This window comes from Saimiri boliviensis, chromosome 9, assembly GCF_048565385.1.
Source record: "Saimiri boliviensis isolate mSaiBol1 chromosome 9, mSaiBol1.pri, whole genome shotgun sequence".
Classification (NCBI taxonomy): Eukaryota; Metazoa; Chordata; class Mammalia; order Primates; family Cebidae; genus Saimiri; species Saimiri boliviensis.
In genome coordinates, this window is record NC_133457.1 from 126,022,032 (window position 1) to 126,039,547 (window position 17,516).

At 55.2% G+C, this 17,516-nt stretch overlaps 1 protein-coding gene and 1 non-coding gene across 4 annotated transcripts in view; both read right to left on the reverse strand.

Moving 5' to 3' along the window:
* Positions 1-4,101: 4,101 nt before the first annotated feature.
* The window catches only part of DIDO1 (death inducer-obliterator 1), a 58,146-nt gene continuing 44,731 nt past the window's right edge, over positions 4,102-17,516 (reverse strand). For 2 of the 3 annotated variants that reach the window (XM_039479268.2, XM_039479267.2), the window contains exons 15-16: positions 16,374-16,569; positions 4,102-8,406 (exon numbers count right to left, since the gene is read on the reverse strand). In XM_039479268.2, the coding sequence (XP_039335202.1) occupies positions 5,228-8,406; positions 16,374-16,569 (3,375 nt within the window). In that variant the 3' untranslated portion in view covers positions 4,102-5,227. Of the gene's footprint in view, positions 8,407-12,679; positions 16,570-17,516 lie in introns of those variants that run through there. The other variant, XM_074406758.1, reaches the window with a different exon arrangement.
* Positions 17,053-17,216, reverse strand: LOC120368023 (U1 spliceosomal RNA). The gene has a single exon (XR_005582251.1). It is a non-coding gene; the product is annotated as a U1 spliceosomal RNA (small nuclear RNA).

Genomic DNA, 17,516 nt, shown 5'->3' on the forward strand with positions numbered 1-17,516 from the left:
GGTCCTCTGTACTGTACCCACGTGACTCCCTGAACTGTGCCCACGTGGCCCACCCGTATTGTAAGAACGTGATTTGCTTGTCCCCTACCAATCATGGCAGATGAGTCACTCTCCTGACCCTGCCCTCTGCCTTGAATACAATAAATATCAGTGCATCCAGGCACTGGGGCCACTGCTGGATGCCACCCCCTGGCAGCAGTGGTCCTTCGAGCCCAGCTAAATTCTTCTTTTAGCTCTGTGTCCTCGTCTCTTTCTTTTCTACTATCTGTCATCTCTGCACACAAAAGAACACCCACTAGACCCTGCGGGGCTGGACCCTGCAGACCAGCTCCATGCTGCACGAGTGGCTTGAAGGTACCATGTCCTGTTAGGAAGAGACTGAAGACCTGGCTGGCCTGTCGTCCCACTGACGGTGCGCTGGTGAACCCTGTTTGTCTGCAGAGAGCAGCAGCACTGCGTCGCCACCCTCATCTTCCAGAAGCCTCCTCTGCAGCTCCTCTGTCACTTCCTGAATTTTCCCACGGTCGCTGCTGTCTACGAGGAGAAGACCCTGGGTATGCTGGAAGTAATGCTTCCAGACCACCAGCATCCCACACTGTCAAACAAGGGTCCTTATTTTCTACAGTTCCCATGTGAAAGCCAATGGCGGGAACAGTGGTGAGTGGCTCCCCTCACTGCGGCTTATACAGAAGGGGCTTGTAGGCAGCATCCGATCAAACCATCCAAATACACATCTGCTTCCTGCTGAAGAGGCAGGAGAAGACAGGAGGTGCTGAGGACCATGGGCAGAAGCAGAGGGGCTTGGGGCGTCCCTGTACTTTCTTCTTTCGTGCTTCCAGGCAGATTGAACAAGGGAGAAGAGAATGAGCTGAGGAAGACAGAGGGAGGCAGGGATGTCTCCCTGGCCCACGTGCTGGGGAAGCTGTAGACGGGAATTGACAGGACGAGGACCTGCTGCAGCAGCTCCGGCTCTCGGTGCTTTTAATTCCTGGCTCGGGATCTGAAGAAGGAGCCTGAAAGCCTCTATGACTGCCTTATGATAAGTCCTTATGACCTGTGGCCATGGGGCTGAGATTTCTGCCCAGCAAACCCGAAGCCTAGTCCCTCGATGATTGAATGGCAGCACAAACTGCAGTTTCAACCTTGCAGTGCTGCTTTTCTTAAAGTTAAGGGAAGTTGGGAACAAGTGCGAGCCTGAAGTTGGAACGGGGACATACGGGAGGATCCCAGTGAAGCTGAGGACCACAGGCCCGCAGGCCCGTTGGGGTCTGCCCATGAGCTCCCCACATCTCCTGCAAAGGCACATGTGGCTCTTCTACCACTGCCTGGGGGGCTGAACCCCTTTGCCTGAAGACCCTCAAGTGCCTTCCCTAAGGAGCTGTCCTGGAAGGCACTGCCACCCTGCCCAGGACCAGCACCTCTGCTTTGCTTCCAGATCTAGAACCAGACTGGAGTTCCAGCAGGCCCCAAGAGAGAAGCTGTGGACTGTGGAGTGTGGCCCACAAATCCGTTTCCTACCCAAACCTGGGAGAACCTGTGGAAATGGATGTGGAGAATGTGGGATAAGACCCGGATGAGTGAGGCAGAGACCCAGACGTGAGATTCCGAATTTGATGTGTTGGACTGAACAGCTCAGAGTGACCCCCCCTTCATTTTCTTGATCAGACACTGAAACTGTTGCCCCACAGGTGGCCTGCCCTAAATCAAGTGAAATCCAGAACTTTCCTGGCGTACTGGAGAGGACAGCAGAACGCTAGGGTGGTTTTATCACATAAGACCAGCTTGATGTCCTTGGGGCCTGGAGGTCACCCCTCACCAGGACTGTGCATTGAGAAGTGGATGCATCAGGGGCCCGGCAGGCACCCGGGAAGAGCTCCGTTCTTTCCCCTGGCCCAAGAACTGCTGCCACACAGCTGGGCTCCCTCAATGCAGCGGGGATGGTGGCGCTCGGGGCTAGTGGGAGCCACGCGGCTGTACGAGGTTCCCAGCACAGCTGTGAGGGGCTGCGGCTGCGGGGAAGCGGTGACCCCAGTCATCTGCTCCACATAGTTCCCGAGTTGCCTGAGGGGCACGGCTTCCCTAGAACTGAAAAATGGACATCTTGCCAAAGGCGTCCCCGCCCTGTGCTAGCAGAAAGGCTGCAGGTCCGAGAGCAGGAGTCTTGCGTTCTGACTGAAAGCCCTCGGCCACGTTCTAGACTCTGGACAGACCCAGGTCCCTGGAATGAAGGAGAGACTCGGTCTCCCAGAGGGAGGCCCTGGTAAATGCCAAAAACATGCAGCTAATCGTCCCACCGCCCTTCCCAAAGGGATGCCCCTCTGTTTATCAGGAGTCTGTGCAGCGGGGATGGGAACTAGTCAGACCTTTCAGGAACTTCTAGACCCTGGATCTGAAAGGACATTGATTTCAGGAGGCCCAGAGGCCAGGCAGAGCTGTGGCTTATGGAGGCGGATGATGGAGTCAGTTCAGGTTTTCCTCCCCAGCCTCCTGTGGAACAGACTCAGCGATGGCAAGGTCCCCATGTGGGTCCCCTGAGCCCTGGAGTGAGGTCAGCTGGAAGCAGCAGAGCAGCCCGAGGAGGAGCAAACCTCAGCGTGCTCCGGGAGGGACCCCGATCCTCTCAAAATTGAGATGCAGAGAGAGAAAAAAAGGTTAAGGAAAATACCAAAATTGCGACAGCAGTGACTGCTGGGTGTGACGTTGGGGTGGGTTTGGGTCTCTTCTCTTTTGCTGGGTGTCCCACAGGAAGACGGACCCGGCGTGTGGGGACCCGCACCCCTCCAGTCTCGAGCTGGCTCAGCCTGTTTGCTGGCCCTACCTGGTTACTGAGGGCTGAGGTCACCGTCTGTCTGGGCACACCTCATGTGACCTTTCCTTTTCTCCCCTGGTCAGGGCTCCCGAGCTCAGCCACAGCCACAGTCCCCCCGCCACGCCCTCCCTGGACTCACTGATGCCTGATGTGGGGAGGGGAGGGAGGATGCTCGCTGCTTTGGGCGTTACCCCTTGTTGAAGGCCCCTGTGCCAAGTTCTCAAGTGAGATGGCTCTTCCGATTTTTCCCTACAGCTGCTGTGACAGCTGTACTGGAACCGTCCCATTGGCGTCTGCTCACAGCCGGGCTGTGGACCCACATGCTTGTTCAGAAGCCAAGCTCTCACTCTCTGGGCGACCAGAGGAAGCTTGCAGGCCAGGCACCCGCTCCTGTCACCTGTGCACTGGCACTGCTGGGTCTGGGCTGCCAACCCCGCATGCCCACTGGCATACTCACCAGCGCACCAGCAGCCTACGCCCGGCAGTCAGCGGCCACACATTCTGCTGCAGCCCGGATGGGCTGGGGCTTCGGGGCTCACTCCCCCACCACGAGACCCCTTCGCTGCAGCTGAGGCTCCCATGGTGGTTTTGGGCTTTTGCTCTGACAGCACCAGGAGTGGGTCTGAAGGGGGTGAGTCCCTCCTCCTGACCCTCCTGCCCACCGTCTCCAGAGCTGGCTGGCGCTGGGTCCCAACAGGCGGCGGGACATCTGCCCCGTGATGGAAGGATGTGGGGACCCAGTCTCATCCGGGGCTCAGTCTGAGCTCAGGGAGGGGTCCAAAGGGCACTCCTGCCCACGCCCAGGCAAACCAGCAGCAAGAAGCTGGGCGGCCAAGGCGTCCATGCACGACCCCAGACTTCTCTCTGTGTTAGAAAAAGGCTGAAGACCCGAGACAGAAACTTCCTGTGGCTGTTTATTCTACTGCAAGTAACAAAACCTGCGAAGCGGAATGTTCTCATGTACAGTGACGTAAGCCTCTGCGATGTAAAACACAATGCACAGAAATCTCTGTCGAGTAAACCTAAAGAACCACTTGATTTTAACATTTGTGTGTTTAAATTAGAAAAAAAATTTGCTTTATATGTTAAACAAAACAAAACAAAAAAACCCTTCGCATCATACTAGATGTTGGAACGTGACACCTACTTTAATGTAATTTAACCTACGGACAAGTGGCTTTAACACCAAACATCTCAAACGGATACATTGTCCATGTTTTCTTAACTTAAAAAATCTGTGCTATAAAGTGAAAAATCTGTAGTGATGTACAATGGAATAACAGACTCCAAAGAACAAGTGAGGTTCTTTAATTTCGTATCTGTAAAAGTAAGTTTATGAAAATATAAAAAACTATCAAAGTGTATTTGTACAAATAAGTTAGCCAGACGTTTTCTATCTCACACTCCAGAAGGGCTCAAAAAATACTTGACAGGCAGGAGCCTGCTGCGCAGCGAGCAGCTTCCCGGCTCGCTGGCGGTTCTTGAACTAACAATCTCTACTTCCCATCTCAGACTTTATACAAGCATTGTTCCACTTTCAAGGACAAATTTTTAAACGCATCGTCTGATAAATAACCAGTTTGGAGCTGAGTATACTTTTCCCAGGATACGGGAAGAACTGCCCAGGTGAAGCTGGATGAACAAAACATTCCTGATTATTCAAATCAAGGACTCCTCCCCGCCCCCAAAGTACATTTAACTGGCTTACCTTTTTTTTTTTTAAGGGTGGTAAAACTTAAACATTTTTCAATAAATTGTTATTTAAAATGCAACAATTTATACCAGGACAGATGTTGCTTTAAATCATGTTTTTGAAAAATGGGTGAGGTGATATATAAAAGCTGAGCACACTAAGAAATGTGTTTTCATTTCCCAGTTGAAAATTGTAATGCAAATTTTATGAAAAGGAAAGATGCATTTGTAAGGTTTGTGTTTCTCAACACTCCAGATCCAGGCAACTAACGCTTCTTCTGCTGCCGCGGCGCGGACGCCTGCAGCTCCCACCCAAGCCGGCTGCCGGGACAGACGCTACAGACCTGTAAAAACGGCTTTCGGAAACACAAGACAGATGAGATGTCAGGAAAGGTATGGCTCTAGGGTCCAGTGAAGTTACCCCCAAATTTACAGTAGTCGAGTTACTGGAAAAGATCACTTTCTGATCTGAAAAAGCAATATGCTTTTGTAGACAATTTTCCATTTCTTTAATTTTGAATGGAAATATCAAAGTTTTTTTTTTTAAAAAAAGCATCAGAATTGTAAAGATGTGAAATCTTGTAAGAAACCATTTACACAAAATTACAGTAATTTTCAAGTCCAGAGCATTCTATCCTGAATCTAAGATCGTGGCTATTTCAAAAGCTGTTTGTTCAGCGCATTTGAGGAGCCTGGCTTTAAAAGGGTCTGGCGGCCGCGCAGCCTCTAGGTCTGCGAGGCGGTGCCCGCGTCCGCGGCCCGGGAGGCCTCGGGCTTCGCGTCCCGCGCGCTGTCCTTGCTCTTGCTGCGGTCCTTGCGGTCGCGGCCGCGCTCCCGGTCCCGGGCCCGGTCTCTGTCTCGGTCCCGCTCTCGCTCTCGGCTCCGGGACCGGTCCCGATCGCGCCTCCGCTCGCGCTCCCGGTTCCTGCTGCGCTCCCGGCTGCGCTCCCACTCCTTTCCCCGGTCGGCCTCGCGCTCTCGGTCGCGGTTGGCGCTCCGCTCCCTGTTTCTGTCCCAGTCCCGGCCGGAGTCCTTGTCCCGGTGTCTGTCCCAGTCCCGGGCCCGGTCCCAGTCCCGCTCTCGGCTCCAGTTTCGGCCGCGCTCGCGCTCTCTCCGCCTGTCCTCGCCCGCCCGGCCCTGGCCGTCGGGGTCCTCCAGCGGCTTCTCTTTGGGCCCTGCGTCAAACCGCTCTCTCTGCCTCCCTTCAAAAGTCTGGTTTCTGTACTCGTGGCCTTTGCCCTCTCGGAAGTCGGGCGGTGCCCACTGTCCGTCAGCCTCGGGGCCCTGTCCGGGCGCACTGGAAGAGAGCGCGGGGGGCGCGCCGGCCTCCTCCCACCGGTCCTTGCGGTGCTGCGGGGGGTGGCTGGGAAGCTCCAGCAGGGGCCTGGGCCCGGGCTTCATCACCTGCACCTGCGGGGCCTGGCCCGGGAAGTGAAATCGCGAAGGAGTCTGCTCGTTCTTCTCGGGAAAGGGTGTAGACCCCCGTGGTCCACCGAACTGCACGGGTGCCGTTGGCCTCTGGTTTGTGAATCTGGGTGGGGAACGGACCCTCTGGTCTTCAAACTGCTGCGGCTGGACGCCCCTGGGGCCTGGCATTGAGTTGGGTCCTTCAAACTGGCTGGGATGAGGGCCCCGGGCAGTTTCAAACTGACTAGGATGGGGCCCTCTTGGGCCCACGAAATGGCCAGGGGGTGGTCCTCTCTGACCCCCAAACTGAGAGGGAGGGGGGCCGCCTCGGGGCCCTTTCAGCTGAGACAGCAGTGGCCTTCTCTGGCCTCCGAACTGGAAAGGTGGGCCACCTCTGCTCCCCAGGAACGGGGCTTGCTCTGTCCCTTCAAACTGGCCGGGGGCGCCAGTCACCTCGTTATATGGGGTGTCCTGGAACTCCCTCTTCTCCCCATGGGGATCCTTGCGTTCTTCAAACTGGGACGGTGCCACCCCCCGTGGTCCACCAAGGTAAGAGGGTGAGGGGCCTCTGCCGTCCCCGTAAGGAGGTGGCCCGTGTTGCCCCAAGAATAAGGAAGGGATGGGCCCCTTCTGGGCTCCGAATCTGGCTGGCGGAGGCGCCCGTGGCCCCTCATTAGAAGCAATATTCTCTTCCGGAAACGGAGGGGCTGGCCCCCTTGGTCCTGGGAAATTGGGGCCATGAAGCCCTGACATCCCCAAAGCATGCGGTCCAGGTTCACGCTGACCCTGAAACTGGGGCTGAGAGCACCCCACTTTCTGTCCTGGCAGGGGGAGTGGGGCGGTGCCCTCACTGTGTCTGGCCTGTGGCTCTCTGTCCCCGTCTGCTTCACCGGCAGGGCTGCCACTCCTTCCAGCAGAATGGAGATTTCTTGGGTCCTCATACTGGGCAGAGCCCAGAGCCTTGTCCTGCGCCGCGAATCCCGGGCTGGAGAAAGGGTCCCTCTCGCCATCATGCTGCAGGGGGAAGCCAGGCTGCAGGGCGCTGCAGGGCGGTGTGGGCAGCAGGACCCTCCGGGCAGGCCGGGCAGAGCTGTCTCCAGCCGTGGCAGGGCGGGCGCCTTCCCCAGGCTCTGCCTTCCAGCCATCCTGCTCAGGCCCGGCTGGGGGCTTTTCGCCCGAAGCCCAGGGGGAAGAGGCCAGCTCCTTTTCCTCTGGGACCAGCGTGAGCGCCTGGCCCACAAGGGCGCCCCTGGAAGCGTCTCTCGTGGGCAGGGTGCCCTGGGCGCCCCATGCCGAGAGCCTGGAGAGAGGGTCCCCCTCCCCCTCACCACTCTCGGCGGCCAGGCGCCTCGCCTGCCGGGGATCTCTCTGGTTCGCCGCCTGGCTGGCAGGGGGCAGCGAGGTGGGCTTGTCCACGGGCTGCTGCTCTTGCTGGAACAGCTCCGCCTTGGGCAAGGACGACTTTGGTGGTGGCGACATCAAGGCGTCCGACACCGAGAAGTGGGCCATGGAGACCCCGACGGCGGCCCTCTGCTGTCTCAGAGCTTCTTCCTGCTCCTCCAGTTGTCTCTTCTGCTCCTCGATCTGTTTGTTCAGCTCTTCTAGCATCTTCTGTTGCTCCAGCAGGGAGGGCGTGGCAGCCCCGGCCACCTGCTCAGCAGGCCTCTCTGCGGAGCCCCTTCTCACGTCCGCACACATCCTGTTGGGCAGGTCGTCGACGGTCACTTTCGCTTCCTCTAAGATGGTCTCATCCTCGGGGTCGTAGGCCACCTCCTCCCGCTCGGCCGCTGCGGCCTCGGGGGCCCTCTCCACCTCCTGGTGCCGCCCTCGCTCTGCAGGCTGCGCGTCAAAGGCTCTCTCCGGGTCATACTCCTCCTCAGGGTCGTAGGGCCTGTCGTCCTCCTCCTCCTCTGCAGCCTTATCTTTTGAGAACTGACCGAACTGCTGGACAATCGGATCTAAGAGCGGAGGCGCCGGCACCCCATCCTCTGCTGTGCTTTTGGGGTCCTGGTGGAGGCCTGCAGTGGACCCAGCAGGCTCTCTGGCAGAGGGGTCAAATGATTTCTTTTTTCCAAAGAGAGTCTGCAGGATGTGCTCTAGCGGTGACGCCGTTTTTGAAGCAGACGAAGCGGCGGAGGAAGCTGCCGTGGTAGCTGCTGCCGCCGTCGTGACTGTCGTGGCTGGGCTGGTGGCTGCAGGCTTGAGGGATGACAGCACTTTTAGCACCGGAGGTTCTGGAAGTGGGGGCGGCGGCGGCGGGGACCCGGGCGGCGTGGTGCTGACAGCCGCGTCTGCAGCGTACGGCTGATACTTGGAGGGCTTTCGGTCCGGCTGCAGGGCCGCGGTGCCTTTCGGGTAGGCTGCAGCGTCCACTTCTTCCTGCTGAAGCCGGGCCCGCTTTTCGTCCATCTTGTCGAACTCTCCGGTGTTTGCAGGACGTTTTATTTTTTGGCAGATCACTAACCCAAGAATTATATTCGGACGTGGTGACTCAAGACCTGAAAAACAAAATATTTGTGCAAATTTTAGAATCTAAATCCAGCTTTCCTCTTTCAGAGGTGAATTTGCTTAAGGGCTTTCATGGGGACTGTTTAATAGGTAGAAATAAGCCATTCCGTGGCAAAATAAAATCAAATGTCAAGACAGCTGCAAAAGCCTGGATTGTTCTGCCCGAGAATGCCCCGACCCAGTCCTCCCAGGAGCCATGTGAAGGGAGTGACTGATCCGTCACCAACCACGGAACCGAAGACCCGACCCACAAGGAAGTTCATCCCAGTTGTCGGAATTTGTTACATATTTTAAAGAAATTCCCTGTAATGCTAGAGCAGTAGTGTGGAGGGGAGGGAGGCCGTGGGGTGAGCCTGCAGGGATGGAGAGGGCGCTGTCCCAGGTGCCTTCGACCAACAGCTCAGCTGTGCTCCTCTCCCCTCTGGCTGCTACCAGGAAGGTAGCAGCCCTTTGCGTGTGTATGTTCTGAGATGGAGTCTCGCTCTGTCGCCCAGGCTGGAGTGCAGTGGTGCAACCTCAGCTTGCTGCGTCCTCAGGCTCCCGGGTCCTCCGGGATTCTCCTGTCTCAGCCTCCTGAGTAGCTGGGATTACAGGCACACGCCACCATGCCTGACTAATTTTTGTATTTTTAGTAGAGACAGGTTTTCACCATGTTGGCCAGGCTGGTCTCGAACCGCTGACCTCAGGTGATCCACTTGCTTCAGCCTCCCGAAGTGCTGGGATTACAGGCATGAGCCACTGCGTCCAGCCCCCTTTTTTGTCTTTAACTTAGGAGCTGCAACACATAATTACACTAAATATAGTAATATTAAATGTTTGACTAGGTACCAATTCAACTCAATTCAGAATTACCAATAAAGTCATAATGATCAATAAAGCACAAGCCATGAGGTCATCCATTAGTCTCTGGTGGCATAATTACAGCTAGACAGAAAAAAAAGATGTTGAATGAAATGGCTAAAATAAATGTTTTGAGTCAGGCGCGGTGGCTCACACCTGTAAACCCAGCACTTTGGGAGGCTGAGGCTGGTGGATCACGAGGTCAAGAGTTTGAGACCAGCCTGGCCAACATAGTGAAACTCTGTCTCAACTAAGAATACAAAAATTACCCAGATGTGGTGGTATGTGCCTGTAATCCCAGCTACTTGGGAGGCCGAGGCAGAATTGCTTGAACCCAGGAGGCGGAGGTTTCAGTGAGCCGAGATTGCACCACTGCACTCCAGCCTGGGCAAGACTGCCTAGGGGGAAAATAGTAACTAAAAATAAATAAATGTTTTATGATTATAAAGAAATTCAGTGAGCATGAACATATCAGACTGCCTAAGGCTCACGCCTTTGTAAACACGGGACACTCGGCAAACAGGTGACGACGAGCAGGTCGGGCGGGCGGCGTACACAGGGCTGTTAGCGCGCAGCAGAGGACTATTCCAAACATTCTAAGTTGTGGGAGTGTGGATCAGAAGCCCGAACATTCCAGTCACGACCCTCCCCATACTCATGACAAATCAGGAGTGCCAAAGGGGAACAAGGAAAAAACCGGAGTCACAGCATGGGAGCCCAGGGAAAGCGGAGGGCGTGGGGAGGGTCGCGGCAGCGCCAACATGTCTGACCCTAAACCGCAGAAACTCAGTGTACAATCTAACCTCACTGTGGCATACAAAAGGTGCTCGCACGACAGCCTTTTCTCCCCTTCCAATGAGAACCAGTGCGATTTCCCGTGCTTCCGGTGAGGTTTAACATCAGCACAGGTCACTTCGGGTAGCCGTCTGGACAGGCACCATTATGTAGCTCTAAATGCCTTTGCTGTTGATCTCCCCAAATTCCACCAAGGAGCTGATGGACAGGCTGAGCACAGAGGGTGGGTGGGGGTCCGCCTCGCCCTTAAGGGAGGAACACCAGGCCTGCCAGACTGAGCTGGGACCGGCCTGCTCCATGGGGGCCCACAGCACATTGCTCCCTCCCTCCTGGAGAGAGGGCCAAAGGGCCTGTTCCTTCACAGGCTGCCGGGAAGGGTGAGGTATCCCAGCACCTCAACTCTGTCTCTTCTCTGTCCCCCCGATGGCAGCTGGAAAGCCAGGCAGGCCACACCGAGGGGTGCATCTGGGCTCTGCTGCTCAGCAAAGGTGAAGGGCAGCCTGTCAAGTTCATTTCTGAGCAACACGAGTTCAACACAGGTTAGCTTAAAATAGTGCTGCTCTCACAACAGCAATTTATTTACTGAGTAAGCTATTATATCGCTTACTGAAATCCGCTTTTTGGGTCTGGTCGATTGTGAAATTGGCTATTATGGCTTTCCCAGACCACATGTCTGCAGAGCCCACCACGGCCAGGTGGCAGGGGCCCTAAGGCTCAGGCTGAGCTCCTGTAAGCCGGGCCCTGTAAGCCAGGCCCTTTCCCACAGACCCGGACGCTAGAACAGACACAGCCGTGGGCTAGGCCTTGGGAGGGACCCTGGACGGTAGGGCTTGTGGGGCCTCGGTGTGGGCAAGTCGCCCGGGGGGAGCCCAGTGCTGGCTCGTTGACACAGAGGGCTGTGCCACCCAAGGGAGACGCTCAGCTTCTCAAGCGCCGTCAGGGTGCTGGTGTGCTGTGCAAAGTCACTGTGTTACGTGCCTGTCTTGTGGTGTGCCACTCCAATGCAAACTTTTAATGGCTAATTTGCTTGTTAATGAAAAAAAAATTTAGTATATCCCAGCGCTGGCAAAATTCTTGTCTTGGACACAGCAGCCCTCTGGAGACAGGCGGCCAGCGCAAGTCTGGCACGTGTAGGTGTTCTCATCTGCAGACACTGGCGACTGGATAAAGCTGCAGTCAGATGGGCGCGCGTTTAAATTGGGCTGTCCCCAAATGCACACCCACTGTGAAAGTCAAATCTTGTCACCCAACTCATGTTTGTTATTATGGTTGCGTGGATATGTAAAACGTGACCGGCACCTTGGAAATCACTCTTCGTGAAAGGAGCAGTGCTGTTCGCCTGGCCTGACCTTGGGAGCCATCTTCCCTGGGAGGAGAGGGTGTGCACAACAGTGCCTGGCCCGTCTAGACCAGGAAGGTCAAAAGGTCACAGAGCCCCTGCCTGGGGAGGGGCAGTAGAGGCCGCCCAGAGCTGTGCCCAGGCTCGCCCCTCAGCAGCCGCCCCACAGTGTGTGAGCCCTGGGAGGGAGTGTGCCCTGGGAAGGTGCAGAGACTTGAGGCCTGCGTGAAGCTGGCACCAGCCAGGCGGCGGGCAGCACAGGGCACAGCAGGCTTACTTACCCACCTCCCTCCTGAGGGCTGCTGAGGGTTCTCAGTTCATAAAGCAGGCGGCCATGAGCAACCAGGGACCAGGAGCCGGAGACGCCAGCTGCGGCTAAACGTGGCCCTGCACTTCCACTGAAGGGTGCTGAGCGGGCTTGGAACAGGGGTGTGGACATCCCCCCAACACCCTCTCAAAGGCCAGAGGGCAGATGGTTTTCTTCAGGGCGTATCATGTGCAGCTAACAGGCCTTTTCAGCGCCATGTCTGTGTCCTTTGCGCATTCATGGAGGGGTCTGGACAGACCCAGTGGTCAGAACCCGACCACACGCCCAGGAAAAGAGCTCTAGAAACAGGACAAAGGGGGCATCTGCAGAGCTGAGTGTGCCAAGACTGAGCCCGGAGCTGTGTCCAGGTGTGTCAGCAACAGGGGCTGGGAGACAAGGCAGCTGGCGAAGGGGACCACCTGCTTCTCAGGGTGCAGGAGGCAGCCCCTCACCACTGACCCTGAGGCTGCAGGAAGACACTCCCTCTTACTAAACGAACCACCCGAAATCTGACTCCTCCCAACCCCAAAGCTATCACAATGAGGCCTGGAGCACATCCTACTATCAGTTATTTAAAATGAAAACTCTCTTACTGGTCTGCATCTGTCAAAACAAAATGTTCACACCTGCTGGAACAGAAACTGAAGTTAATCAACAAGGGCTGTGAAGTATGACTTGCGTAGAAAGACTTGGCAAATCAGGTGGGAAGACGCCGGCTTCCCCCAACCCACCACACACACCCACTCACACACACACAGAACCCCTCTTCCAACTGGGAATCCCTAAGGCCTGCACAAAGCCACTGGGTCCAGCACGCTTCAGGGAAGGGGAGAGCGATGTCCATCTTCTTCAGGCGCGCGGGTGCCGAGAAGGGCCCCAGGGCAGCACCAGCCTGCACTGCGCTGGCTCAGGAAGAGCAAAGTGGGGCCTAGGAGAGGTGACCAAGAGCCACCAAATGGTTCCAATTCAAACAAACAAGGACCAGGTTCCATGAAATCTTTTTATTGATTTAGGAGGAGAAGGCAGTACATTCGATTCAATACTGTATTTGACTCCGATTACAATTTCCATGAAAGCTACTATTACATACACACACGAAAACTGAAGAAATGCTTACCTGACAATATTTCAAGTCAGAATTTCTCAGCTAGTTTAAAAAGCAGTTAAAAGTGAATACAGACAGACACTATGGATTCAAACATTCTTCCCAGAAGAGCTTTCTAGTGTATAAAAACCTCAGAGAAAACAGCCCTTTCCAGCAGAGCAGCTACAGAGGGTGGCGCTTCCTCCTGCCCTGGACTTTGGGAGGACGCGGCCTGCGCACGTGTGTTTATGGACCGCGGTTACCCAACGGGCGTTTCAGACCAAGGCTCTGAGGCCTGGGGCTTCACGTGGAAATGATGGGGGTTGGGCATGGCTAACAGGCAGGCATTCTTGGCTGAGCTCCAGTCCTGTGAGGGCCTCACACAGAACCCTATGTAATGAGCTTCCAACCCAACTCATCTCCCTTCCGTGAAGAAGGCCCCAAGACAGGCCGAGACTGCGACCCCAGTCCCCACGGGGGGCCCTGTTGGTAGAGTGGGGTGAACATCTCAGTGGAGAAGGCCACCTGGACCAGCACACCCAGACCTCCCAGGTACCCCCTAGGGATGCTGAGTTACGGAGGGTGCCACTGTGGGGCAAAGTAAGACAACCCAGCGTTTTGGGGGCAAATCATGAAGATATGCAAGGACAAATGTCCTCAGGGAGATCCAGCTACTGCTATGAACTGCATAGCTCCTGAGGATGTGGTGGGGGCAGCTCCACTCTCACTGCCTGCCTGACAGGGGCCAACTGCTGACCAAGCGGGTGACTTGGTTTCCCCGAGGGCACAGCTGGGCACCTTGAGGTCTTCACTTGCTTCAGCATGAAAAGGAAGCACTGAGGGGCTGGGACTGGACACCGTGCTGTTAAAACCCACTGGACCCCCATGTTTGGGAGGCAGGGACACCTGCAATTGCGTGGTATAAACTGAGGCACACAGGTAAGTTGCTCACTCTTCTGTGTGAATCTTTACACCCAATGGGACTTTCTCCTTAACACCCCCAGGGGATGGACTCCGTCCGCTCCCACGTCAGTGCCCCGATGCGGCGCGCAGCTCAGGGCTGGAGTGCCCGGTCTCCTTCAGGCCTGCACTGCATGCGCTGCACGCGGCACGGAGAATTGAGGCTGACGGCCCTGGCCAGGAGAGCAAGGTCTGGAACGGAGCCGGGCCCCCAGGCCCTCGCCCAGCACTTCCGGGGCGTGACTCCAGGCCGTGCAGCACAGCTCACCCCGACCGTGGCTCTGTGGAATCACCACCAGCGCCCTCAGGTGTGGCCTGTGCTGCACAAAAGCTTCTGGGCAGAGACTAACTCTGTGAGGACAGGGTCCGCTGAGACAGAGGGAACGTGCCAGCACTTAACCTTACACACACACCACACGTGCACGCGCACGCGCACACACACACAAGCGCGCGCCACAAAGCCAGGACATACATGTACATATTTATATCTATAAAACGCCAAGTCAAGTAATCAATATGAGAAGCAGGCCAAGTAGCCAATGGCCTGGCCCAGGGTCAAGGCTGTTTAGTGGCCATGGAAGTGTGTGAGATTTCACGTCCACATATTCATGTCAACAGGGGTGTTAGGAGACTTTAAAATTATACTGAAGTCTTAAGTTAAAACATTTCTGCAGTGTATGGAAGTTCCAGTCACTGCTGCTTTCCTAGGACCCCCCGTCCTGGGTTACTTTACCCCAACGTCTCTGCACTTGATCATGGGTCACAGTCCCCAGGGCCTTTGTGCATCCCTGTGAGGCAGTGTCACGGACTGAGTGCCTTGGTGGGCAAGTGTCACGTCCCCCCGAGCTGGTGGCTGACAGTGTGGGTGACTGGCGCCACTGCACTCAGCAGACAAGGTGAGTGCCCCAGCCCAGCCCTCTTGTCCCAGTGCCCATCCAGGAGGTGCCAGCAGACCGGTCCTCTCCCTCTGCCCGGTGCTGCACCTGCACAGCCAGCCCTCGCTCTGGGGAAAATGGGGCGCCACTCCTTGGGTGGCCTCCCTGGGCCCTGCCAATGCCCACAGTGGGGATCCCCTCCGAGGCGCTGCTGCACCTGTGCCCGGCATGCGCTGGGACTCACTCAACACTCCTACCACCTGTGCTCACCTGACAGCTCCAGGTCTGGGGATGGAGCAGGGAGAGCAGCTCAGGAAAGGATGAAATATCACTTCAGTTGTTTTAAGAAGGGGAGGCTTGGTATCTACGAACACGTGCTCTTTCCACCCCGGGAGAGGTGCTGAGGGCGGCATATCTGCAGCGCAAGGCTCCCGCGCTCACACTGACTCCACACGCATGCCGTCGCACTTGTGACTGACCAGTGGGTCTTCACAGGTGCCGGAGGTCAGCTTCTCGGTCTTCACCTCCAGGAGAGCTGGGTTTTTTCTCTCCCTGCTCATGTGGGAGCTGGCCAGGGCTCTTCACAAGTGTCACCAAGAGCCTCTACCAGGGTCCTTTCTGCCACCCGTTAGATGGCATCTCTCTACCCATCTGGCACCAAAATAATTTAATGTGCCATGCCAGCAAATATTTAACCCTGAAACGATTGATACCAAACAATACCTTTATGGACATACAATTCCACAACACAGGCATAAGCCGAGGCCACGCCGTGTGAAGAATGGACTCCTGTAGGAACGTGGGCTGTGCCCCAGGATGTGGAGTGGGCCCAACAGGACCCCAGCTCACAAGGGCTGAGGGTGGGAGCACCCTGCACACTGTGGCAGAAACAGAGGCCGAAGCCTGGTGACAGGGCAGAGGGCACTGAAGCCCAGGGTCTAGACAGCACCTGCCTTTGTGACAAAGCACTTAAGAAGGACACTGATCCATACACCCACGTTTAGGTAACACCAATCCTCTGGGGACCGCATGGCCACAGAGACACCTGAGTCGGCCTCTGACATGAATCCCCTAACTGAAGTCACATCAGCCTCTTTGAAGGAGCTACGAGAGAACTGGTCACTACCAGAGCATGTGGCCCCTGGAATCACCCTCAACCCTTGACAAGTAAGATGTATTTTGGGCTATTCACAAATAATTGTTTAAATATAGTACTTTCCAAGGAATGTGCAAACACAAAGCAGCCTGCCAAAGATGAACGAACCTATTAGAATTTGAGCCGCGGATTAAAGTAATTCTTTCTAGAAATAGTTTTCTATGTCGCTATGGTTAGATCTCCTGGAAATCCATCCCTGTTAGAGAAGTGGCCTGTGACGGAGCCACTTCCTGGTGTGTGCTGGCTCCCGAGTCCATTTAGAGGGAACAACAGGACCGCTGGGATGTCACCTCCCTTTCCAGCGGACCCTTGGGCACTGAGTCTTCTCTGATCTGAGGCCAGGATGAGCTGGCTGCAAGCTGTGGGTTTTTCCCTCTCTAAAAAACTCTTCTAAGATCATTGATGCTACAAATAGGGGTTCTTTCCGTGCCGCGGTCCTATGCCCTAAAAGATGAATTCTATTGCTAATGGCTGTGTCTGTGCTCCTAACTGCTGTTCCTGGAGAGCCCTGGGCTGGTCAAGACTCAGCAGGGCATGTCAGTGGGAGGAGGGGTGCAGGTGCCAGGTAGGCCTCACCTCCACCCAGAAAGCCGGCGCTTACCTGGTCCCTCAAAGGGCAAGAGTTTGGATGGAACAGGGTCCTGGGCGCTCAGCGGGATCAGATACAGGTCCTTGACGTGCCTGCTGTTATTAGCTACAACGCCAAAGCGGCCGCGGCTGCTAAAATAGGAGTACAGAGAGATATAGGCGACCTCCTCCTCCTCTGTGGCGGGGTGGAAGCGGATCAGACAGAGCTCCTGCAGCGGGACAGAGAGTGGGAAGCACTCAGTCAGCAGACGCAGGCGTCACCTGCCCGATTCACCTTTTCAAATCTCTCCTACTCACAGCCACGATCTCAGAGGTCCTGTATCAGTGAGGCAATTCGTGTGACATGTGAGCCCAGCAGTGTCTGGAGCGGAGCCAGCTTTTACTACCTGCATGGTGGCCCCGGTCAGGAGGAACCAGCTGTGTGATGTGCAATGGCTGTCTGTTGACCTCTCCAGAGGGTTCAACTAGACGACAGGGTCTAGCCCTTTCGTGAACACGACAAAAACCAAACCACATACAGACATGCACAGCTGTAGGTATATCTCAGGGGGTCCCAGAAAACCAAAACCGTTCAGGAGCGCAGGCTGAGTGCCCTGAGCCTGATCACCCCCGCAAAAGATACCTCTGCTCCTTCAATCATAAAAAAAAATAAGAAAATAAAGCTTATATATTTCTTTTCTTAAAAAACAACTCAGGGGACAGTGCGAACGTCGTCCCTCACTACCACAAATTATGCAGTCAAGTTTCTCGCATTTGAGGAAATGGAAGGGGTCAGCACATCCGATGTGTAACGGATAAGCCTTGCCCTGGGAAAACCACCTTCCTGATCACGGTATCTCCCCTGCCAGGTAAGTAGAACATTTCTTACTAAACTTTAACTGCACATACGTTATAATAAATCAGAAACAACTTTCTACCACTGTATTACTCAAACACCTTCACACAGTAATACAACTATATAAACTTAATTATTTTTATTTATTTTTTTTCTGAGACGGTCTTGCTCTGTCTCCCAGGCTGGAGTGCAGTGGTGTAATCTTGGCTCACTGCAAAACTTAATTTTTAACATTCACCTGGAAGTATCTACTAAGTTATAGGCTAACATTTTAAGTGTTAACCCATCAAAATGAGAGGTTAAAAAAAGATGTGTTTAAAC